This window comes from Crinia signifera, chromosome 8, assembly GCF_055691185.1.
Source record: "Crinia signifera chromosome 8, ASM5569118v1, whole genome shotgun sequence".
Taxonomy (NCBI): Eukaryota; Metazoa; Chordata; class Amphibia; order Anura; family Myobatrachidae; genus Crinia; species Crinia signifera.
Window position 1 is genome coordinate 127,573,077 of NC_139224.1, and position 23,392 is coordinate 127,596,468.

The following is a 23,392-nucleotide window of genomic DNA, read 5'->3' on the forward strand; positions in this document are numbered from 1 at the left end:
AGATCCTGCACATCTGCCTACTGCAGATAATGTGCGGATGCTGTTGGGACCTGTCCCAGCATCTTCTGCACATAATCCTACCCCCAATAGGTCTTCCCAGAGACAATGAAAATGCAGGGCTACAGATATAGCATTAGACCAGTTAATATACTGAAATTAGCCATTTTGTGGGATGAAACAATATGCAGATGACGCTTGAGCAGATGGCTTGAATAGATAGGACTTCATTCACATGGATAATGGTACAGGCCCAAAATGGCTTCTTTGCCTGTGTTTAAGCAACTGATCCACATTAATTAACCAATAATTAACTAACTCTTAAGTCGGGCAATTGTCAGAACAAGTTAAACATATTGTATAGCAGCTGTTTTATACTGTAGCTTCCTCTTGCACAGAGAAGGGATTCTGAGGATAAGGTACTGGAGACATGTCCAACCTTAATGATGCATCATTTCCAGATGTGTTTGTTATAAAGCATGACCCATGGTTTTATATTATAATCAATCTTCCCCACATAACCTAGCATAAATTCCCTGTTCACATGAAATAATCCATTCAATTCTGACAAAAAACTCAGATGGAAGAAAAAAAAAATTATATATATATATATATATATATATATAAAAAAACAAAACGCACACACACACTTGCATTTACAGAAATGGTTACAATATAAAACCTGGAAAACAATATTTTTAGAACAGGGAGCAGCCACTGCCACTCATCCTGCCCCCGGCCCAGCAGGTCACTGCACAGAGACCCTGCACGCAGCGGCCTACCTATGGCACCGGCCTCTCATAGTGCTCGTTTGCCATCTCTCTCTGTTGCAGACCTCTCGCACGCTGCCGCCATTGTTGTTGTGAAGCCGCTGCTGTGGCTGCTCATTGCTTGCTGTTCCCATTCAGTGCTAATGAGCCGCCAAGCAATCAGTAGTAGCAACAGAAAGAGATCGGCTGGCTTGTCAGGGGGTTTCTGTGCAACCAGAAATGCACCACTGGGGTATGCCCATTCATGCAACGTATGATGGATTCACGAGTCAAACTTGCACCTAATTGGATTGACCCTTCAGCATTTTAATATATGGGATGCAATTCAAAGTTGGCTCGTACACATCTACTATGGTAGCTCAGAAAAATACTGCTAATATTCCTGCACACCTCTACTGGTGCCAGGAATATTAGCAGGGTTGCTGGTCACAATGTTCAGGTCCAGTATAAAGATTTAATAAAATCAATATTGGCCAGTGATCACAAGCGACCAATGTGAGATCATCAAAGAGGGACTGCCTCAAGTCCAGGACCCCAAGCATTGAATACAGAGTCCAGTGCTCCTACGACCAATGTGGAAACACAAACAAAGGAGCGTCTGAGTTTGTGGATTTTGTGCATGTTGTGTTTCTTCAATTCATAATTGTTGAGTTCGATTTAAAGGAGCTGTAGGAGTTTAAACGGAAACTGAACCTAAGGATCACATATAAAACACAATCCACTTAAAATGTAGATCTTTTCTAAATTTGTTGGACTAGGTGTGCCGTGAAAAAAAACTGATCCACGAGGGTGCCATGAATCAAAATAGATTGGGAACCCCTGATATAACAAATAAAAACAGACCTAAAACTGGAAAGACGACAACGTTTCGCTTTTATTTTACAGTCCAATTTATACAAGTTCCAACTGTGCTTCAATGTATTTATTTTTTTGCTTATCTTAAATTGTTCTCAATCTCTACATTTAAATCTAAGAAATATTAAATATATTTATAAAACAATACAAAATAAAGTGTTTGATGGTGGCGTGCCGGGAGCGCTTTTCCTTCCCCACATACATTCACTATATAAAAATAACATTCTTAGGTTAATTATAAGGCTTTATATGTCAGATTCGTATAGCTATACTGAAGAACAATAAGGAATGGACACAAAAAAAGAAAAGAAACAAGAACATACAAACCCACACACACACCAAAACCCAGGAATCAGGACTAGGGCCCATGTGTATGATAAGGGGAAACTCCAACTTTGAGGAGGAGGGTAACTGTTCCCCTTTGCTTGGACACATTAAGACCTTCCTTTATTTCACGGGGATCAGTGCCTGCAGCTGCCCATGGCCTGGAGGTTCTGTAACATAAAAGGCTGCACCTGATAATCACAACTTTACATATACTGTATGACCACTTTTCATTGTACAGCAGGTCCAAATGAGTGAAATAGTGGACTAACTAAAGGCAGCAATCTTTGGAGAAGAGGGATTTCGAGATCAAGGTGTGTGGCCATGGCAGTTTAAACTAGTTAGTGTCCGCTGCACGTGGTCCCAGGTAGTCCAACAATGTGCATATTAGTACCACGGACATGCCACCGTGTCACCTGATCAGTGGCATTTTAGAGAACAGCTAATAGGGTAAAGTATTTATTTTAAAACAGAATACTCAAGGTGCTGAATGCTAGCAAGGAAATATCACATTTTCTTCTGAATTACAGATGCAAAAATAAATGTCAAATGATAACATGTTTGGCACAAAAACCAGATGGGGAAGATTAATAATAAAAAAAATACAACAAAACTCCAACTACAGAGTAGAAAATGGCGTCACTTCCAATTCATGGCAGAAACATGTCACAATTGTCAACAGTCGGTCAATAGAGTTCTCTGCAAACTTCCTTCACCATCAGTGATATGTGATCAAGGAGCGGTGTTCTTTCATGCAAGAGAGTTGGCAGTACAGTCAGAGGGCAGTATTTATTGTATGGCTGAAATTCATTTAAGACATTTATACATGGAAGACCCAACATCTACTGTATATCAAGTGAATTGCATATAAATATATTTTTTGTTTGCTGTAATTCGGCACTTTAGGAGGGAAAGAAACAAAATAAACTCAGTTAAGTAGCTCTAGGTAGGTAATTGGCACTTTGCCTTTCTGGGTGCCCCTCTCTCCCATCAGCCAGTCAGAATCCATCCCGGGCATGCTGTAAACTGTTATGACCTAAAAATAATGACAAAATACAGATTTTGTAAGCAATATAAAGAATGTCACCTCCCAAACTAAAATATTGGATGGCGTTTCAGATATTCTATGATTTAGTAGGTGTCGCCAAAAGGCTTCCCTGTCCTGAACTCAACTGCCCCCGACTGTATTGAGTACCTTTCCTAAAAACAACCTGGTTTCCCAACATCCAGTCCAAATAAACTACTAAGGACTACGGGGGTTGTTCAATCTCTCGCCGCTATTGCCGATGGGGGAAATAGCGGTGGGGCCCTATTAAATGCTGTCTTCCCTGGCGGCCGTGGATTTGTCAAGCTCCCGGCCACAGCTCGACGATCCACAGCTGTATCTCGCGCCCACTTTTCTGGATTCGGCAGGCGGGACACGTAGATTTCACATAGAGCCGGCCATAAATGGGACAGGGTCACGACATTCTGGCCAGCCCTAAAGTTGTGACCCTGGATTGAATATCCCCCCTAAGACTGTACTAATATCTGTTCCACTGTAGTCTACCCATTTCCACAGATGGCCGATTATCATATATGCAAAACATTCTATTGCGAAAAACAGCTTTTGAACTCCAAAAATTCTGTGAGAACATAAAATCTTAACGATATAAAATAGCTAACCATTTATTTCAAAGACAATTCCTAGTTATGAACATTATAGCTATGCAACACCTGGGACATGTATCACTGTGCATTCTGCCAATTTCCTATTATCTGTAACTATCCTCAGTTCACAAAACAAAAAGGGATAGATACTAAAGGCCCCCATACACTAGCCGATTTTGGTCAGATTTCGGCCAGATCTGTCGGATCTGGGCGAAATCAGACCAAAATCGGCTAGTTTTGATGTCCCCTCAGATCCGATGCGCGGTCCTGTGCGCATCGGATCTGCGTCGGGTGGTCGGACCTGCTGCACGTCCGACCACCCGACTTGGGACCTAGTGGGGCGGCGCGGCAGTGGAGGGAGCAGGGGGGGCTGGGGGGGGGGGGCACAGGCGGCATAGAGCCGGGCAGGGGGAGCCGGGAGCTGTCAGTACTGAATAAAAAAAAAAAAAGCCCATACAATGAATGGGCAACCTGTGATTGGCTGAGCGCTCTCTCAGCCAGTCAGCAATTGGCTGAGAGAGCGCTCAGCCAATCACAGGCTGCCCATTCATTGTATAGGCTTTTTTTTCTAGCACTGACAGCTCCCGGCTCCCTCTGCCCGGCTCTATGCCGCCTGTGTCCCCCGCAGAGTCCCCAGCCCCCCTGCTCTGTAGCCCCCCCCCCCCCCTGCTCCCCGGGTTTTTTACATGTGATAAATCGAGACGATTTATCACATGTAAAAAATGGCACATCAAGTGCCAATCTAATCAAGCTCCCCCGGGAAACAGCCGGGGAAGCTCAGGGGGAAGTCGGGGGCGACTTGTCCTAAGGACAAGTCGCCCTAGTGTATGGGGGAGTTAAGGGCTCAACAAAGAAGCTTACTGCTAGTATTTGTAGGTCTTCGGCACATTAAATACACTGCATTTGCCTTAATCATAGTATAGCTGTGTCCTCATACATTGTTACTCAAGTTGCACCAAGTAGCCCTTCTCAGTGAGCCATGTCCCAGGTGACTCATGCCAAGCATCTTCAATGCTCAAAATGTGGTTCTCATTTATAAAATAAAACAACTTGGAGCTTCAAAAACAAAACACAACTCCTGTACTGTGCTAGATTACACTGATCAATTTGATGTGACATTTCTATGTCTGAATCTGTATACAAAGTGCTACAAGGCAGCCACCACCGCTTTTTCTCACACCATGTTGCGTTGTGCTTCATCTGTGACGTTGTACAGGTTTTAAACGTATTCCTGTCCAACTAAAGTTGCAGCACAGCATTTCCAGAACGCCGTGTGGTGTTTTGCTGCAAACATGAAAAATGTGAAGAAAAACTAAAGTATGCTACAAAACTCTTCCTAGAAATAAAATTACCTCATCTGCAAGAAGAGACAGCTCGCTGCTGTTTGCGGCATCGTAATCGTACAGGACTCTGGCCTTTCTGTTGCCACTTGCTGCTTTCAGCTCACTGAAGCCTGATGTAACAGAGTTGCTTGCAGTAGGTAGTGAAGCAGAGGCGGAGATTGACGGGAGGGGAACATTTTGCATGGGTGTTAAGGACGACTGATTATTGTTGGATGCAAACGTTGATGGAAAGCTAATAAGAAAAAACACAAAAAAGGCTGATGAAAGGTGTGCCTTCAATAGTTCTATTATGCAATGTAAGGATTATAAAGTGTGTTCTTTTGTTGGACCAAGTGCCTCGATGTAACCACGTTTTGGATGACATACAGTATATAATCATTTTAAAACACTATCATCCTTTTGAAACCATTATAACACCACATGTCCTTGATTTGGATGAATTTTTCCTACAGTCTGCTCTGTCAGACAAAACATTACTGAAACAATTAAAAGTGCCAAATAGAGGTCATTATAGTTCATCGGAATGTAATAAACCGTGATGCATGGGGTTCATGCAAACTACAGCATTCTCTAAGCGGTTCTGGATGAAAGATGAATAACAGATGGAATTATCCCATCGCAAATGTTCTGCAGTGGTTACAGGTTATGTTGAGGTATGCCTCATGCAGCACACTATGTGGTCAGCAAAATGACTGCATATTATGCTGCTTGTATGAACCATAGTATGCAAAATGATCACTTAACACCAAAAAAATAAAACAATGCGCATTAGTGGTTCGCACTGTAATTTAGATGTACAGTATACCCAGCTTTAAACACCTGAGTTTGCATATTAAAGCAGCACTAAAGAATATTCCTCACAGGTTGTACAGTTTTCCTTCATAACCTCACTGCAATGTTGCTAAACCTCTGACCACATTTGGACCAGCTCCCCCCCTGCTGGTGGCTCTTCTCTTTACAGCATTTTACATTTTTTAGTCTCAAAAGTCACAGATAGAATTATAGTTTGTGTGTTTATCTACACCTGCGATTTTCTTTCTATGGTCAAGTTATTTGCCAGATACCTTTAACACAAACCTTTTATTGGTTTTCCATGTTGCTACACTATTAATAGGTATATGCCACCATAAGTATGGTACATTCAACTCACCCCCCTCATACGCCAATTCCCCCTCGCTTCGTTTTTTGAGCGAGGGGGAATCAGCATATGCGGCTGCAGAAGCAGCGACAATCTGGTTCGCTGCTTTAGCCGCGGGTCTCGCTGTTTGGGGGAATTCTCGTTGTTTGGGGGAATCCTCGCTGTCCTGTGATGGCGAAGACTCCCCCGCAACATTGAATAGAGCGAGCGGGTTAAACAGCGAGGATCGCAGGTTTTCTGCGATCCTCGCTGTTTAACCCCCTCGCCGCGGCATTGAATACTGCAGTATGTCTGCAGATTATCTGCAATTTTCCCCCTTCCCCCTTCCTCGCATAATTGATCCAAAACCCCCACAGGTAGCAAAACTTGTACTATAAAATGCCACTTAAACCCCCATGAATCCCTACATTCACTAGAAGTACCAGTGCTTACTTACAGTATCTAGGAAACTTTCATTAGTCATTAAACCATGCTAGGATTTCTATACTGTAATAAAATCCGTTTAAATGTTTAAAGTTTTTTACTTTTTTTTTTTTTGGTTCATACAGGTTACGGTTTAAAACATAAGAAACAGAAAAAGTAGCACAAGGTAATGACTGATGAATGAACAATGAGGCTAGCAATCAAGATATAATATTGAAATATTTATTAAGGTAGTCAATCTTATATGAAAAATAATGATGCATCACAAGATCATCACCGGATGTCAGCCACCCACCCTCTTACCGTACAGGGAGCATACGTCACAAGAGAGCGTCTTAGTTTTGCGTGCACCTTCCAATACATTCAAGGGTTGGCGACCATCTAATGATTTGGCCTCTGCACCCAAGGCTACAAATGGATGTTTATGTGCGAGCAGCGTTTAATCCACTCACAACGCTGCAAATATCGCAGCGTTGGGTGTGGACCAGAATAAGGTCCTGTATGCGTTAAAACAGTGAAACCATAAAGTGTACATGTGAATCAATTGTATTTTTGCACCCATCATTTCATTCCTAGACTCATTCAATTCATCCCACTTTTATTCTATACCATTTTAGCCTTTATTTTTTTAAATTGTGTGAAAATAAGCAATAGGGAGGAGTCTATTTTAATTTTAAAAAAAATTCCCATTTACGCCCTACTACATAATTATCTGTCACATGCCTCCGGGGGATGCGGTGAATTTCCCGGCGGCCATCCACGTCCCCCCTTGTCGGGATTTTGACCGCTGGGATTCCATAACGAATCCGCCTCCGGAGTCCCCTACAGACCTACAGAATGATTAGGGAGGTTATCAGCCCACAAGATTGCTACTGGTGGTGACACTAATAAAGGAAAGACCCATGTAATTTCTAAGGTAACTATGGACCACTGCTACCGATCGACACTGCATCATTTTCTGAGGGAAATGGTGTTGGGGTGTGGGTGGTGACTTATAAAGAGGATCATACAGATTCATTTACAAAAACAGAAAAAGTTTTCACAACTGACATCAACAATTCTCAGAAAGGAGAGAATGGGGAAAGGGATTATCTTCACAACCCATAAGTCATTATTCGGTTACTGACTGACTGAAAAAGGGAAGCCAAATTTCTATTGGTTAAAAAGAATAAAGGGAAACTACTAAAAAGTAGAAACACATGTGTTATTTGATATTTGTAGTTCAGCTATTTTTTTTTTTAATTAATGCTTCGTAAAAGCTTAAAAATTCTAGGCAATGTTCACATACAGTACTTTTATAGTATACCAATTACCAGCCCATCAAAATGACAGAATACCTCAACAGTAACATCAGCGCTGGCAGATGTGCACGGCCGAATGTAGCAACACTTGAATTACTACATTTGGCACCATCTAGTGGTCAGCGATGCACAAAACACGTTTACTCACCTTTTATTATATACGATTACTCCACAATTGAATGACATGAACACACATAATAAAATAAATGTTAAAAAATCTGTTGTGAACACTCCTCTAATCCTTTTGCCTTTCTGGAGGGAAGGAAGTTTCTCTATTTAGGATAGCAGAAGTTCCATAATTGAACCACTGATGAGTGTAAATTGTTATCCTAAATAGAGAAACTGACAGCTTCCTTGTTCCTGTGATCACAACATTTATTTTATTATGTGTGTTCATGTCATTTAATTGTGCTATTGATTTATTACCACCTGGTAGGTTGAATCATTTAAATTATGTTTTGTATTTAACTTTCTTTTTATATATAAAAAGTAATAGAAATATAATTTTGTGTGAGTATTGTGTATTTGAGCGCCACCTAGAAAATTTGGTCTAGTTTGTGGTTTTGGTTGGAGGTTGGTAAACTCCCCTTTTGCTGGCTGCTAATACACAATTATTGGTAGACTGCACACTCATTGCGCCAAAGACATATGCATCATTATTTACTACTGTCTGACTCCACAGCCATGAATTTATGTGGTCTCCAAACACTATATGCCAACAGATGCAAAACTTACAGCAATACATTAAGTAGTAAGAAGTGCAGGTTGGTTTGCCAGCTGGTATAGGACAGTGTCTTGTCTATATCAAAGGAGTCTAGACAAATCATGCCTTGCCGCATACTTAAAGGTGCACACACACTGAGATTGTACAGTTTTGTCTACGCTATTTCTCTTGAACTCCCCGGTGCGCAGACCCATACAATTGAATATATTTACTTGATATTTTGACTATACTAAACTGTATACAATATAGTCAAAATTGGCCTGCTTGCACAATTTTTTTTTTGCGACACTGATTCCATAGCGGCGTGCATCGGCATCACAAACTGTATATACACTGTGCGATTTGTGCCAACTTTTCTTCAGATTTTGACTAGGCAAAAATCAGAAGCTCAAATTGCACCATGTATATGCACCTTTATTTTGATACATTGTGGTTTGGTGGAATAATATGTAGTTGGATATCTGTCCTCAGCTTGCTTGAATCCATCTAAATATTTATTTACAAATTCGGTACTTGTGTATTAGCAGGGCGGCAAAGTAGCATACGTACGGCACCTTAGGAAAATCGCATTGTATGCGGTTTTTTGCGTGCAATGCGATTTTCATATGTAATTTATTCACTGCTCTCTACCCGCGGGCCGCACATCACCACAAAATCACACTCGATTTTATAGGGTGAGATGCCATTGACTTTGCTATGTATTTGTATGAGATGCAATGAGATTTAGGCACCCCCCACTATCCACGCCACCCCGAAGCGTGGCGAGCGGCGGCGGCGTAACGCGTCCTCCAGAGCTTTTCATACCCCCACTATCCACGTCGGCGTGGAGTTGATTTAAAACAGTGTGGAGTTGATTTAAAACAGTGTCGCGGAATACATGTAAAGTAATGCGCGTCCCCTTGTGGGGCTCGCCACGCTTCGGGCTCGGTGGCTCGCCACACTATATAAAATCAACTCCACGCCGACGTGGATAGTGGGGGTATTAAAAGGTCGGAGGACGCGTACTGCTGCGCTCGCCATGCTTCGGGTTGGCGTTGATAGTGGGGGTGGCGTAGGGGTGCATTTAACATTGTAAGCACCCATTAAGGTGCTTATACAATTAAAAACGTATAGGGGCTTATACAATTTAAAATCGCATCGCATGCGGGCATATGGCATGCGATGCCATACAACTTAATATCGTGGGCGCCGTGCTAGGAAACAAGTACCCTCATTAGTAATCATACACAGGTACAGGTCACTTTTACAGGAGATATGTGGTATTCTAATCACATGAGACACTTTACCATAGACTACTTAAAAGCAGGGTACATCCTAGACAGGCAGGACATTAAATGAATATAAAAATACTAGGTGATTCATCGCGCCCTACGGGCGCTCTTCACACCGTCGTAAGGGGCTGCGCCCCCTTAATTTGTGAACGTTTGTATATGAGAAATATGGTTAGAATTGTATGAAAGATGCCCTGTATTGCAACTTAGGTGTCCGCGAATTGCGGGAGTGGGGGTCGCGGAGGGTGCCGCGAATTGCAGGAGGGGGGGTCGCGGGGGGTGCCGCGAATTGCAGGAGGGGGGGGTTGTGGGGGGGTGGATGCTGCGAATCGCGGGAGGGGAGGGATTGCAGAGAATCGCGGGAGGGGGGTCGCGGGGTGGGTTGCCGCAAATCGCGGGAGGGGGGTTACGGGGGCGGGGGTTGCGGCGAATCATGGTAGGGGGGGTCGCGGGGGATGTGCCGTGAATCACGGGAGGGGGGGTCACGGGGTGGGGTGCCGAGAATCGCGGGGGGGTGTGTGTGTGTGCCGTGAATCGCGGGAGTGGGGGTTGCGGGGGGTGGGGGGGTGTGACGCGAATCGCCACAAGAAAAAATCAACACAGAAAGGTCAACACATGTAAATGTTGACATAACTGTGCCACTTCATTGGTGTCCATGTTGACACATGACAATGAATATGAAAACATTAAAAAAATGAAATAAATCTTCAAAAACTCATGTCAACCTTTTTCATTGTCGACCATAGCCGTGCCAGTGTTTTGCATGTGCCATTTAATCCTGGGGCTGCCGCGAATCGCGGGGGGTGCCGCGATTTGCGGGAGGGGGGGTTGCGGGGGGTGGGTGCCGCGAATCGCGGGAGAGCGGGGTTCATGGGGGTTCCGGTGGGGGGTTGCCGCGAATTGCGGGAGGGGGGGGGGGGGCGCGGGGGGGTGCCGCGAATCGCTGGAGGGGGGGTTGCGGGGGGTGTGACGCGAATCGCCACAAGAAAAAAAATCAACACAGAAAGGTCAACACATGTAAATGTTGACATAAGTGTGGCACTTCATTGGTGTCCATGTCGACACATGAGAATGAATATGAAAATATTCAAAAAAATGACAAAAAAACTTCAAAAACTCATGTCAACCTTTTTCATTGTCGACCATAGCCATGTCAGTGTTTTCCATGTGCAATTTAATTCTGGAGCTGCCGCGAATCACGGGGGGGTGCCGCGAATTGCGGGAGGGGGGGGGGCGCGGGGGTGGGTGCCGCGAATCGCGGGAGGGCGGGGTTCACAGGGGTTCCGGTGGGGGGTTGCCGCGAATTGCGGGAGGTGGGGGGTCACGGGGGGTGCCGCGAATCGCGGGAGGGGGGGTTGCGGGGGGTGTGACGCAAATCGCCACAAGAAAAAATCAACACAGAAAGGTCAACACATGTAAATGTTGACATAAGTGTGCCACTTCATTGGTGTCCATGTCGACACATGACAATGAATATGAAAAAATTAAAAAAAATTAAAAATAAATCTTCAAAAACTCATGTCAACCTTTTTCATTGTCGACCATAGCCACGTCAGTGTTTTGCATGTGCCATTTAATCCTGGGGCTGCTGCGAATTGCGGGGGGGGGGGGGGGGGTGCCGCGAATCGCGGGAGGGGGATCGCAGGGGGGGTGCCGCCAATCGTGCAAGGGGGGGTCGCGGGGGGGTCCTTTTTGCCGCGAATCGCGGGAGGGAGGTCGCGGGGGGGTGTTTTTTCCGCGAATCGGGGTGGGGGTCAGGGGGGAGGGTTTACAGCGATTCGCGGGAGGGGGGGGTCGCGGGGTGGTGGTTATGCCGCGAATTGCGGGAGAGGTCGTGGGGGGGGTCTTTTTGCAGCGAATCGCGGGAGGGGGGGTCGCGGGGGTGTTTTTGCTGCGAATCGCGGTAGGGGGGGGGTCACGGGGGAGCGGGTATTTTTGCCGCAAATCGCGGGAGGGGGGGGGGGGCGCGGGGGGTAGGTTTTGCCGCTCACCTGGTGGCTGTGGAGTAGCAGTGCTGGGCAACATGGGAAGGCAGTGAGTGTCTGGCACTGTCTGTGGGCTCACTGGGCTGGTTCTCTGTCACATACCTCCCAACATGACCCTCTCCAGGAGGGACACAATGCTCTGTTTCTAGACTTCCCCTTAATGTATGATTGCCATCACCTGTTTTAAACAGGTTAATTTCTCAGAAAGGTGTTCAGCACAGATGAAGGCAATCACACATTAAGAGGAAAGTCCAGGAACAGAGCGTTATAGACACAGACACCCACTTTGAGTGACAGATGTAGCCAAATATATAGGAGATTCTGTGTCCCTAGTCAAACCTTAAAATGAAGTAGAATGTGGTTTTGTAGGGGCGATTTTTTTCTCTGCATCTAAACACACACACACACACACACACACACACACACACACACACACTGTAAAAAGTTTTAATACAAAACAAAAGCGGTTACCTGCCAAGCTGTTTCTGAAGGTCCAGCATATATTGATAACACTGTGCGAAATAGGTCATCTGGGCTTCGACAAAGTCATTCAGACAACGGAGATGATGTGCCTGTATTAGAAAACATTGAGTCACTAAGTTGTGATTATTGTTATATGGTACACACAAGACTTTCTCTAAATGTACCAAGGCAATGCCCTTAATCAATGGGCAAACATAGAGCAGGCATTGTGGCCACTGCTTACTGACATTGCATACTTAACAAATTGACTATTTCCGAAATTCTACCTTTATAACTTATTCTATTACTAATCCCCAAATAATAATAAACTGTACATTGTATTACTTTTATAATGCCAAATGATGGTGGTGGTGGTGGTGGTGGTGGTGGGGGGGGGGGGGGGGGGGGGGACATTTTCCCACAAGTTAATTGTTTAAAAATATACTAGTCTGTAAAATATGCAGAAGTTCCAATTCTGCTGAGAGCCCGCTATAATTTAGGATTGCAATAGTGCAGTGGTTCCCAAACATAATGCCAGATTCAGACATATTCTCACATACAAAATCTGTCTCAAATAGAGAAATATAACATTTACAGTAATGCAGTGTACACACGGTACGATTCTGACAAACTTTCCATTCAATTTATAGCCAAAATCTAACAGGAAGTTAGTCAGAATCGCACAGTGTTAGCCGCATTTAATCCAGATTCGATCCCGATGTGCAGCTCTGCGGCATTAAAAGCAGAAATAGACTGTGCAGGAAAGTCTATTTTAACGCACCTTCCCTCCCTCCCAGCCGGGTACCATCACATTGCACTCTGTGTACACTCCTGAAGAGAGTTCTATTTGGGCGACTTATCTGGTTAGTAAATACTGGCTGCTTTATTTTTACAATGCAATTTAGATTTCAGTTTGGACACAGCCCACCCATATATAACTCTCTCTGCACGTTACATTTGCATCATGGTTTTGCCCATTTGAGAAAGATTTTGCGATCAACCCTGAATCAGACCCATAAGTCCTTAAGGCACTCCAATGGTCCAGGTTTTAAGGATATCCATGATCGAGCGCAGGTGAATTAATTAGCACCTTAGTCATTTTGATTTAAGCATTTGTGCACAGCTATGGATATCCCTAAAACTTGGACTGCTGGGGTGCCTTGAGGACCATTTTTTGGCACTGTAGTAGGGTGTAACAGAAAGGTCAAAGCTCAGACTGGAATCTTCCACACTCACTTGATACAGCCATATAACCAGTTCTGTCACTTTGGCACTAGATGGACTTTGGTAAAGTGATCTTTCTAATAAACCGTGACTAATAAAGCAGTTGATTCAGTCTTCTGTAACACGGAAAATCTGCAAGCCCCACAAGCCTCCTGAGAAGGGTTAATTAAAAACTACTTATATTTTTGCCTATTCAGCTTTATGATATTACCAAAATTAATTAATTGTACTGTTGCCTGACAATCAGCAAAATAATAGCTGCTTACAATAGCCTATCTTTAGGCTCACAATATATCCTGGGGCAGATGTATTAAGCTTTAACAAGAGATAAATCCAAGGGTGAGAAGGAGAGATAAATGTCCAGCCAATCACCTGCTAACTGCCATGTTTGAAAAAGTCAGTAAGTAGCTGATTGGCTGGACATTTATCTCTCCTTATCACCCTTGCATTTATCTTTGTTAAGGCTTAATACATCTGCCCCATTAACATAGAATTTGACGGCAGATAAGAACCACTTGGCCCATCTAGTCTGCCCCTTTTTTAAACCTGTTACCTCAAACCATATTTGATCCTTATTTTTTTGTAAGGATATCAATATGCCTATCCCAAGCAGGTTTAAATTGTACTACTGTATTTGCCTCTACCACCTCTGATGGGAGGCTATTCCACTTATCTACTACTCTTTCTGTGAAGTAATTCTTCCTCAAATTTCCCCTGAATCTTCCTCCCTCTAGTTTCAGTGCATGTCCTCGTGTTCTGTTGCTCCTCTTCCTGTGAAGAATGTCTCCCACCTGTACCTTGTTAAAACCCTTGATCTATTTGAAAGTTTCTATCATGTCCCCCCTTTCCCTTCTCTGCTCTAAAGTATACATATTAAGATCTTTTAGTCTTTCCTGGTACGTTTTGTGATGTAGGCCATGCACCATTTTAGTTGCCCTTCTTTGTACAGTCTCTAATGTATTTATATCCTTCTGGAGATATGGCCTCCAGAACTGAACACAATACTCTAGATGAGGTCGTACCAATGACCTATACAGTGGCATTATTACTTCTTTCTTTCTACTGCTGATACCTCTCCCTATGCAACCAAGCATCTGACTTGCCTTCTTCATTGCTTTGTTACATTGCCTACCTGCCTTTAAGTCCCCTGAAATAGTGACACCTAGATCCCTCTCTTCCTCAGTAGTTTCCATTATAGTGCCATTTATACTATATTTAGTCTTTGGATTTTTGCAACCCAAGTGCATGATTTTGCATTTTTTGGCATTAAACTGTAGTTGCCATGCTCTTGACCATTCCTCTAATCTACCTAGATCATCAATCATTTGTTTAACCCCTCCTGGTGTGTCTACCCTGTTGCATACCTTTGTGTCATCTGCAAAAAGGCACATTTTACCCTCAATTCCATTTGCAATATCACCAATAAAGATATTAAAAAGCACTGGTCCAAGTACAGATCCCTGGGGTACTCCACTTGTAACCTTTCCCTCCTTTGACTGTACTCCGTTTACTACAACTCTCTGTTTTCTGTCCTGCAACCATGCTCTTATCCATTCAACTATCTTAGAATCCAATCCCAAGCTTTCAAGTTTATTTAACAGTCTGCGATGTGGGACAGTGTCAAAAGCCTTACTAAAGTCTAGATCAGCTACATCTACAGCCCCACCTTGATCTATTACTTTAGTCACCCAGTCAAAAAAGTCAATAAGATTTGTTTGACATGATCTTCCCCCAGTAAACCCATGCTGTTTTGGATACTGTAAATTGCTGGTTTTGAGATATTCTACAACTCTTTCTTTTAAGAGTGTTTCCATCAATTTCCCTACTACTGATGTAAGGCTCACTGGTCGATAGTTGCTTACCTCTGCTTTGCTTCCACTTTTGTGCAGTGGGACTACATTCGCTGTTTTCCAGTCCTCTGGGATTACTCCAGTAGCTAGTGACTGGTTGAATAATTCTGTTATTGGTTTTACCAGCTCCCCTTTGAGCTCTTTTAGTATCCTTGGATGTATCCCATCTGGCCCCATTGATTTATCCACTTTCAGTTTTGAGAGTTCTGTGAGGACTTTCTCCTCTGTAAATGTACTTGTTTCTCCCTCAGTTTTCTGACTATACTTAATTGTGGCCCCTTCCCCTCTCTTTCAGCAGTGAATACTGAGCAGAAATAATTATTAATATTATCTGCTATTACATTGTCCCCCTCAAGAAAACTTCCACTCTCTGTCTTTAGTCTTATTATTCCACTTTTTGTTTTTCTCCTTTCACTTATATACCTAAAAAAAAGTTTTCCCCCCTTTACCCACTGATTGGGCCATTTTCTCTTCAGCCTGTGCTTTTGCACATCTGATTACCTTCTTAGCCTCCTTCTGTCTAACAAGATACACCTCTTTGTCCTCATTCTTCTGCGTCTTCTTAAATTTCTTAAAGGCCAACTTTTTTGCTTTCACAATACTTGCTACTTCTTTTGCAAACCACAATGGCTTCCTTTTTCGTGTGTTTTTCCTAACTCTTTTGACACAAAGTTCTGTTGCTTTTAGAATTGCACTTTTTAATTTTTCCCACTTACCCTGCACTCCTTTCAAGTTCCTCCACTCTGCCAAAGAATCCCTTACAGAGTTTCCCATCTCTACAAAATCAGCCTTCCTAAAATCTAACACCTTTGTTTTTGTGTGCGATGAGTCAGTCTCTGTCTTTATTTTGAACCATACTGCTTGATGGTCACTGGATCCCAGGTTTTCACCCACATTTATGTCAGATATTCTGTCACCATTTGTAAGTATTAAGTCTAATATTGCGTCCTTACGAGTGGGCTCCCTCACCAATTGCTGGAGGGATGCTCCTTGCAAGGAATTCAGCATGTCCCTACTTCTGGTGGAACTTGCAACAGGCAGCTCCCAGTTTACATCAGGTAGATTAAAGTCTCCCATGATTATCACCTCTCCTTTTAATGCCATTTTATTGATGTCCTGCAATAGGCTCTTGTCAAGTTCCTCTTCCTGACCTGGTGGTCTGTAGATCACCCCTATACGAAAAATCGCCTTCTCCCCTGTTTCTATGGTCACCCAAAGGGCCTCAGTTTTTTCTTCAATACTTTGTATTAAGGTAGTCTTTATACTTTTTTTCACATATATTGCAACCCCTCCTCCAATTCTTCCCATTCTGTCCTTCCTAAATAAAGTATATCCTGGTATAGCTATGTCCCAGTCATGATTTTCATTGCACCATGTCTCTGTAATAGCCACAATATCCAGTTCATCCCTTGTCATTATTGCAATTAGTTCTGGGATTTTATTTCCTAAGCTTCTAGCATTTGCACACATAGCTCTTAAAGTTGTGTTTGTGCTTCTCCTGCTGCTAGCTATGTTCATCTTTCTGCCTATATCTATTCGGTTTTGATTGGTATTATCTTTTGTTGCAGTGGATAGGCTTCCTGTTCCATTTTCCTGCTGAGACAATACCTCTAGGTTTGGGGAGCAGATTTCTTCATTTGGTTCACTGCCCCCCTCTGCTAGTTTAAATAGTTGCTTATGAAGCTTCCAAACTTCTCACTTAATATTCTCGTTCCCCTTGAAGATGGGTGCAGGCCATCACTTTTATATAAGGCTCTGTCTTGCCAGGTAGCTTGACTTTGACCTAAATATCCAAATCTCTCCTCATTGCACCAATTCCTTAGCCAAACATTGAAGTTTCTGATTCTCAGAGTTCTATCTTCCCCTTGGTGTACTGGCAATACTTCTGAAAAAGTTACAGTGGTTGCCACCTGTTTTAGAGCAGTTCCTAACTTTCTAAATTCATCTTTTACGGCCATGACTTCAGCATTAACCAGGTCATTTGTGCCTAGGTGGACGATGACATCCACCTCCCCATCTTTTCTAGCTGCCTTTACAATTCTTAGCATGCATTCTTTATCTCTTGGAGCTGTGGCTCCAGGTAAGCACCTTACTTGTTTCTCTACTTGAGTAGCATTTCCCAGATCAACTCCTCTAATGATGGAATCTCCCAAAAGAAGTGCAGTCCTTTTTGTAGGTGAAATTTTCCCGGTCCTACAGTTAGTAGAGGTAGAAGTCCTCATATCTTCCTGTTTTTTATTGCCTATGTTGGTCATACATTCCAACCCTGCAAGAGCAGCATATGAGTTTTGCAGTGTGATACGTAGAAGGCAGCTAATAACCAACAGACCACAACAGTCCATTTTTGGAGGGAGATCGTAATAAAGAATTCAGTCACGAGGATAATAGAAGTGATTCAGGAGGTATCATGCTTTCTCCTCAAGAACTAATTTTTTTATAACTTAATATTTTACTTAAAAGGATTGTTGTTTTAACTAATTAAGGGTGCCCCCAAAAAGTAGTATAACTTCTTTTTCACCCCTCTTCGTCTTGTTATAAGTCAATGCATTATTTCCTTTCCCTGAGGTGAACAGCCAATGTAATAGATCATTTAAAATTATATTTATAAATTAACCACAAATTATTGGACGTGTGTAAACATGCATGCATGTATTTAAGTCTAGTGCAGGATTAACCCCTTATGACCTGTTCTGAAACCCTACAATAACTAATAAAATAATGAAACAGAAATGCTCTGGTGAATAAAGGTTGCCACTGCGCTGTAATTAAACACTATATAACCATTTATTTATAGAGAGATAGACAGAATAAAAATAAAACACATAATAAAATACTCTGCAATTATGCAAAATAACCTAAAGCAAATACAATTAGCACCCACGTTTTTGATATTAAGATCCTCCTATGAGATTTTATCATTGACTCTGGGCTAATTACATTCAAGTTGATATGACATAATTTGGATGATATCCTTGATAAATCAGCCATGAAACCAGTATTCATGAGACGTTACTATGTGTGCGCCCCCAAAATGGATTAATTCAGCTTCCAGAAAAAAAAAAAAAAAACCTCTAGATTTTCAAATTACATTGATAGATTGGGACATACACTTGGTAATTGGTGACAATATGTGTAACAGAATCACCTTGCGGGTAAATGGAATCACCATGTGGGTAACTAGAATGGTAAATTTTGGGCTAATATATCAAGCTATTATATGTACTTTTACCTCTATTGGGAGCAGAAGCAACTTTATTGCTGTATATTTTAATTTAACAATATCATGGAGAAATAATTATTAATGCCTCTTAAATTGCCGAATTTACATTATATTAACCCCGATACTGAGATATATAGTAGGGATATGTTGTTGTGGATTCACAATTTAAAAATAAAACTTTAGTGCAAATCGCTTAACCCCCATTTTCTGCATCGGAAAAAAATCCAGTGTACAGGCAAAAAATATGCAAGATATGGGATCAGTTCCCAGACCTGTATGTTTTTGGGGCCTGGATCGCAAAACACAGCATTTTAATCTGGGATTTTTTTTGGTGTGTAAATTTCCCCATTATTTGATTATTTGCATTGCTTTATAGACAAACGAATGAAAGCCTGCCCATAATATTGTTTTCATTCAATGAATACAGATAGCGTAAAGAAGGAGCCCCAGTATGAAGTACTAGATCACAAATCAAAATTATTTTCCTCTATACGCAAAATAGAGGACTTCAATTATACTTGATCATTATTATGCCTTTCTTTATACAATTGTGACTGAGTGGTTACACACTGTGGTCCAGTAGCAACCATATTCATCAGCGATTCCTGCTGCGCAGTTCTTTTCTTTGCAATAGAAAAATCATTAAATATATGTAATTACATCTCTACATACTCTGTAATACTATTCAAGAAACTACTCACGTGTGTACTGCTTATGCCTTCTAGCAGTAATCTAGTAATCTCAGCCTGTCGGTCAAATTCACTTTGTGTAATTCTGAGTTCCTGTTCAGCCTTGAGGACGAAAAGAGCAACAAAAATGCATTTCAATGTGCAATTTTTTATAAAACAGACTGGCAAAACAAAAATAAAAAAAATCATGGCTACATTAAGGGGGGGTATTCAATTCCAGTCAAATTAGTGGGTTTTGTCGAGATCTCTTCCGACAGAAAAAAGTAGGGGCATTTCTTTCGCCTATTCACTGTTCGGTTTATTCGTCAGTTTTTGTTTTTCGTTTCTCTCGATGGTCAAAATGTTTTATTTCCATTTTGTCGAGTGGGAGTTCACAAAAATGGCATGAACTTATTTAATGTGAAGTTGTCAAATTGGTTTAGACAGTTTTTATGACAACTTGAACTAGACAGTTTTTTCTGTTGGGAATCTTTTCACATAAAGATTTTGATTGATTGATTTGTATTCTGCGACCTCTCATGGTCCCGGTTCAGAATCTGGTTCTGGTTATAGTACCGGTTCTGGTACTGGTGCTGATCCTGGCCCCGATTCTGGTATGCCCACAGCTCCTATTACAGCTCTGCAGTTAGACATATTGGCACCAAACCATACAGAGCAACGATTTATATAGAAACTGTTGAGGTGGGAAGGCAAGTTAGGGATGACTATTTTTTGCAACATTGGTCCAAACTTGTCAGGAAGCATTAAGACAGTTTCAAACTGTGAACAGGTGGAAAACATGACTGTCCTTAAGAATTGACAGGTGAGCAAAACGAAACCAAGTCAATGCGACAGTTTGTCAGTTCACGACCAGGATTGAATACCCCCCTTTATCTCCATTACTTTACGTATTCTACTAGTTAAATGGCTCAAGATCCAAAAAAACATGAGCTGGCTTTACCATTAGAACTCACTAAACACATTGTGAATGTGTGCATTCTAAAGTGATTCAATAAACTCATTTTGTGTTTTCCAGTCTTCTATCCATTTTAAACAAAGTGACTACACAAATATTCATAACACCTTAAGTCCGAAAGTCAGAAATGGCTACTACGGATGTCTCCACATACAGAGGCTATGCAGTTGGATGCGCTAAACAAATTTTCTTAAAATGTACATTTTTTTTTTTTTAATAACGTATTTTTATTGAGTTTCCAAAACTTGTAAATAACCTTACAAAATCCCGGTATAGACATAAAAGCAAATATCACAAAGTGATGAATCATGTTGCAAACATACACTAGAAGATACAGTATGTGAGCGAAGACAGGATATATACTCATTTCCAAGGACATATTGGAGTAGCCCGAAGGCACCATCCGAGCACACTCGCCTATAGAGGAGAACAAGTCATATTCGCAGTTGCGTCATAGCTGGTATTGTAACACTGCAGGTAAGAAACACATCAGAATGGAAGTCTATTACCGGGAAACCTAACCCACTAGCACTATTGAAATAAGTCCCTCATAAACCCAAAACAAACCTCCCATAAACCCCCCACCCTGTACAACCCACCCCCAACTAAGGCGTACTTGGATCCCATAATTACCCTACTAGCTCCCCTAACTATACTAACCTACCTAACTCCCGTACCCCCCCTCCCTCCCCTTAGTTACCGGATAGTATATAAAGTATATATCGGGGTTAGTGGTCTCAGAGCTAAAATTGAAACAGGCCAACAGAGTCCACAAACGGATATAGTAAGGAATAAATAACAGTACTGTAAACATTAGTGAGATCAGTAGTCACAGACGTAGGTATGTAACAATATCGAAGTATAAGCATTCAGAAATCAGAATCTTATTACAGACGTTATTAGCACATAGAGGAACATAAAACTTAGAGGGATAGCAAGCAGGATATGGAGGTATTGCGCAACAAATTATAGGACAAGAAACGTAAGAAACATTTCCATCTCCACTTATATCAGAGACTCTGCATCCCTAGTCCGGCCAGGCCTCAGGTTCCAGGAGTGATATAAAAGAACATAGTCATTGTCCAGATCATTCGGGAGTAAAAGTAGCGTTTCAGATATGTATTCCAGAGAAATGTGACCTGCAGGTGAAGTAAATCAGGGCCTTGTACATAAAGCATATCGTGAATGAGGCAGGCAGCTGTAGAGAGATCTAAATCCACCGGTTTGAATGGGGTCACAGGAAAGTCTATGGCATGAGCAGGCAGGGGAGTCATAGGAACTCCATGAACATCAAACAGAAGTTGAGCCCCCCCAACTCTACTCTCCTGCCGGACAGGAGCAGCGGGGAGAGACAGAATTTTCCGCTGGGGATCAGCGTTATTTGAAGCGCATCCATCAGCAAGGGCATTAACAGACTCTTCAAACAGAGATGCTACATCCTCCATCAAAGTGTTAATCAGGTTTAGAAGCCTCCGCTCAGAGGCAGAAATGGCCTGCAGGATTTGCGGTATTTCCATAATGCAGGGAGGCTCACAAAGCAGAAGAAAATCCAAACGAATCGCCTGAGAGGAGTCTTAAGGAAGACAGGCGGTGGCTAGCATACCGCTAAAAAGTGACAGTAAATGAAGCAGTGTAATTAAATATAGGGCCACCAACATTAATCCTCCAAGGCATAAATGGAATCAGATAGACAGTTCATGTCCACAAGTATATAGTTCAGCCAGTAGCTAGTGTCTGTAAAAGGGATCAGCAACTCACTTCAATATAGATCCCACCTTGGCAATTTCGAGTAAATCAGAGGTGCTTATAGGTCTCCACTTATGCAAGGTTAAGTCAGGCCAGGTACCTCAGCCCAGGAACCAGATGAATAAGATGGCATCAGCGTCTCCGGCCGGCCAAGCAGCACGCTCCGACAGAGACAGCTCCCGCTATCCACCGACAATTCACCGGAGGGTCGCCAGTCACCTCCACCCGCTGGGACACCGGACAGGGCACCAGCGCTGTCAAGCCACGGGGCCGTGCTGCAGGAACTCAGCCAACGCTGTCGGAGAAACCAAGATGGCACCCGCACTCGAGGAAGAGGAGACCCGGATCACCGCAGGCCCAAACAGCTGCACAACTCTCCGTCCTCCACACAGCAGGATCCTAGATGACACCGGGGACGCAGGAGCAACTCCGGAGCCAGTGGAGGTAACAATACAGCGTCCAGGGGTCGGGGAGCAGGATATATATCAGGATCTTGTCGGAGCTCCTAATCCCCGCACCCGCTCACATTGCCAGTCAGGCCACGCCCCCCTGATGAACTCTAAAATGTACATCTTAATCTACTACTTCATACCATGGGTCTTCTTTCTGTCTGGGCAGCGGCTACCTACTCGCAATTATCTGCGACTTTGCAGATCCATGATCAGGTCTGGTAGCCTTGGCAGTGGTATCAGTGATTATACAACACAGTGTATTCATTATTGGTGTATAGGACGCAGATACACTAATTAAAGCTGCACCTGGAAAACACTGAGATCCAATGAAAACTGACATCTAATTAAAAACTCAGGTATATGAAAGGCTGCAAATTCATTCTGAATCACTCTTTGAAAAAGCTCCTTGGAAGCGAAACGCGTTAGAGGGTTACCAGGCAGCATATTTTCAATACCCAGTATTGTTCCAGCAATTGCATCATCTGCCAAAACTATTTGTTTTTATCGACACCTGAAAGCTGACCTCTCCACGCCTGATATCCAGAAAGGTGGGCCGGCAGTAGAGAAGTCCCAGCAAATTTGCTTGGAAGTAAAGTCTTTGCTCACCATCCAGAGACACAGAACAGGATCGGCAGCTGCGGGCGAGAGACGCACCAAAGCCGCACACCCTCAGTGAGGGAGTGAAACATCTCCGGGGACCGAACAGGAACAGCGCTAAAAAGACACTGGTGGGTGAGAGACGCCGCACTGTGTCCATCATCAAGTCCACCTAACCCCCCTAATAGACGGGAAATATGGAGAGGACCGTTCACCTTCCAGTACACTACCATCCAAATAACATATACCGAGACCCCTGCTGTGAGTATCGATTGAGCCCAATACCACAGTGGTAATCTGCGGCCACCACCATATACTTTCTTTGTTCAGCAATTACTCCACAAAAATGTTTTACTTTTCCACAGGCGCGAGCTAGGACTGCTTATTACAGGTGTTACTTAGATTTTAGAGCATTG

At 42.7% G+C, this 23,392-nt stretch overlaps 1 protein-coding gene across 4 annotated transcripts in view; it reads right to left on the reverse strand.

Moving 5' to 3' along the window:
• Positions 1–1,621: 1,621 nt before the first annotated feature.
• Positions 1,622–23,392, reverse strand: part of SH3GLB1 (SH3 domain containing GRB2 like, endophilin B1) — a 60,475-nt gene continuing 38,704 nt past the window's right edge. For all 4 annotated transcript variants that reach the window (XM_083157151.1, XM_083157154.1, XM_083157152.1 and 1 more), the window contains 4 exons: positions 19,239–19,328; positions 12,253–12,353; positions 4,949–5,171; positions 1,622–2,982 (listed from right to left, as the gene is read on the reverse strand). In XM_083157151.1, coding sequence (XP_083013277.1) covers positions 2,875–2,982; positions 4,949–5,171; positions 12,253–12,353; positions 19,239–19,328 — 522 coding nt within the window. In that variant the 3' untranslated portion in view covers positions 1,622–2,874. The remainder of the gene's footprint in view (positions 2,983–4,948; positions 5,172–12,252; positions 12,354–19,238; positions 19,329–23,392) is intronic.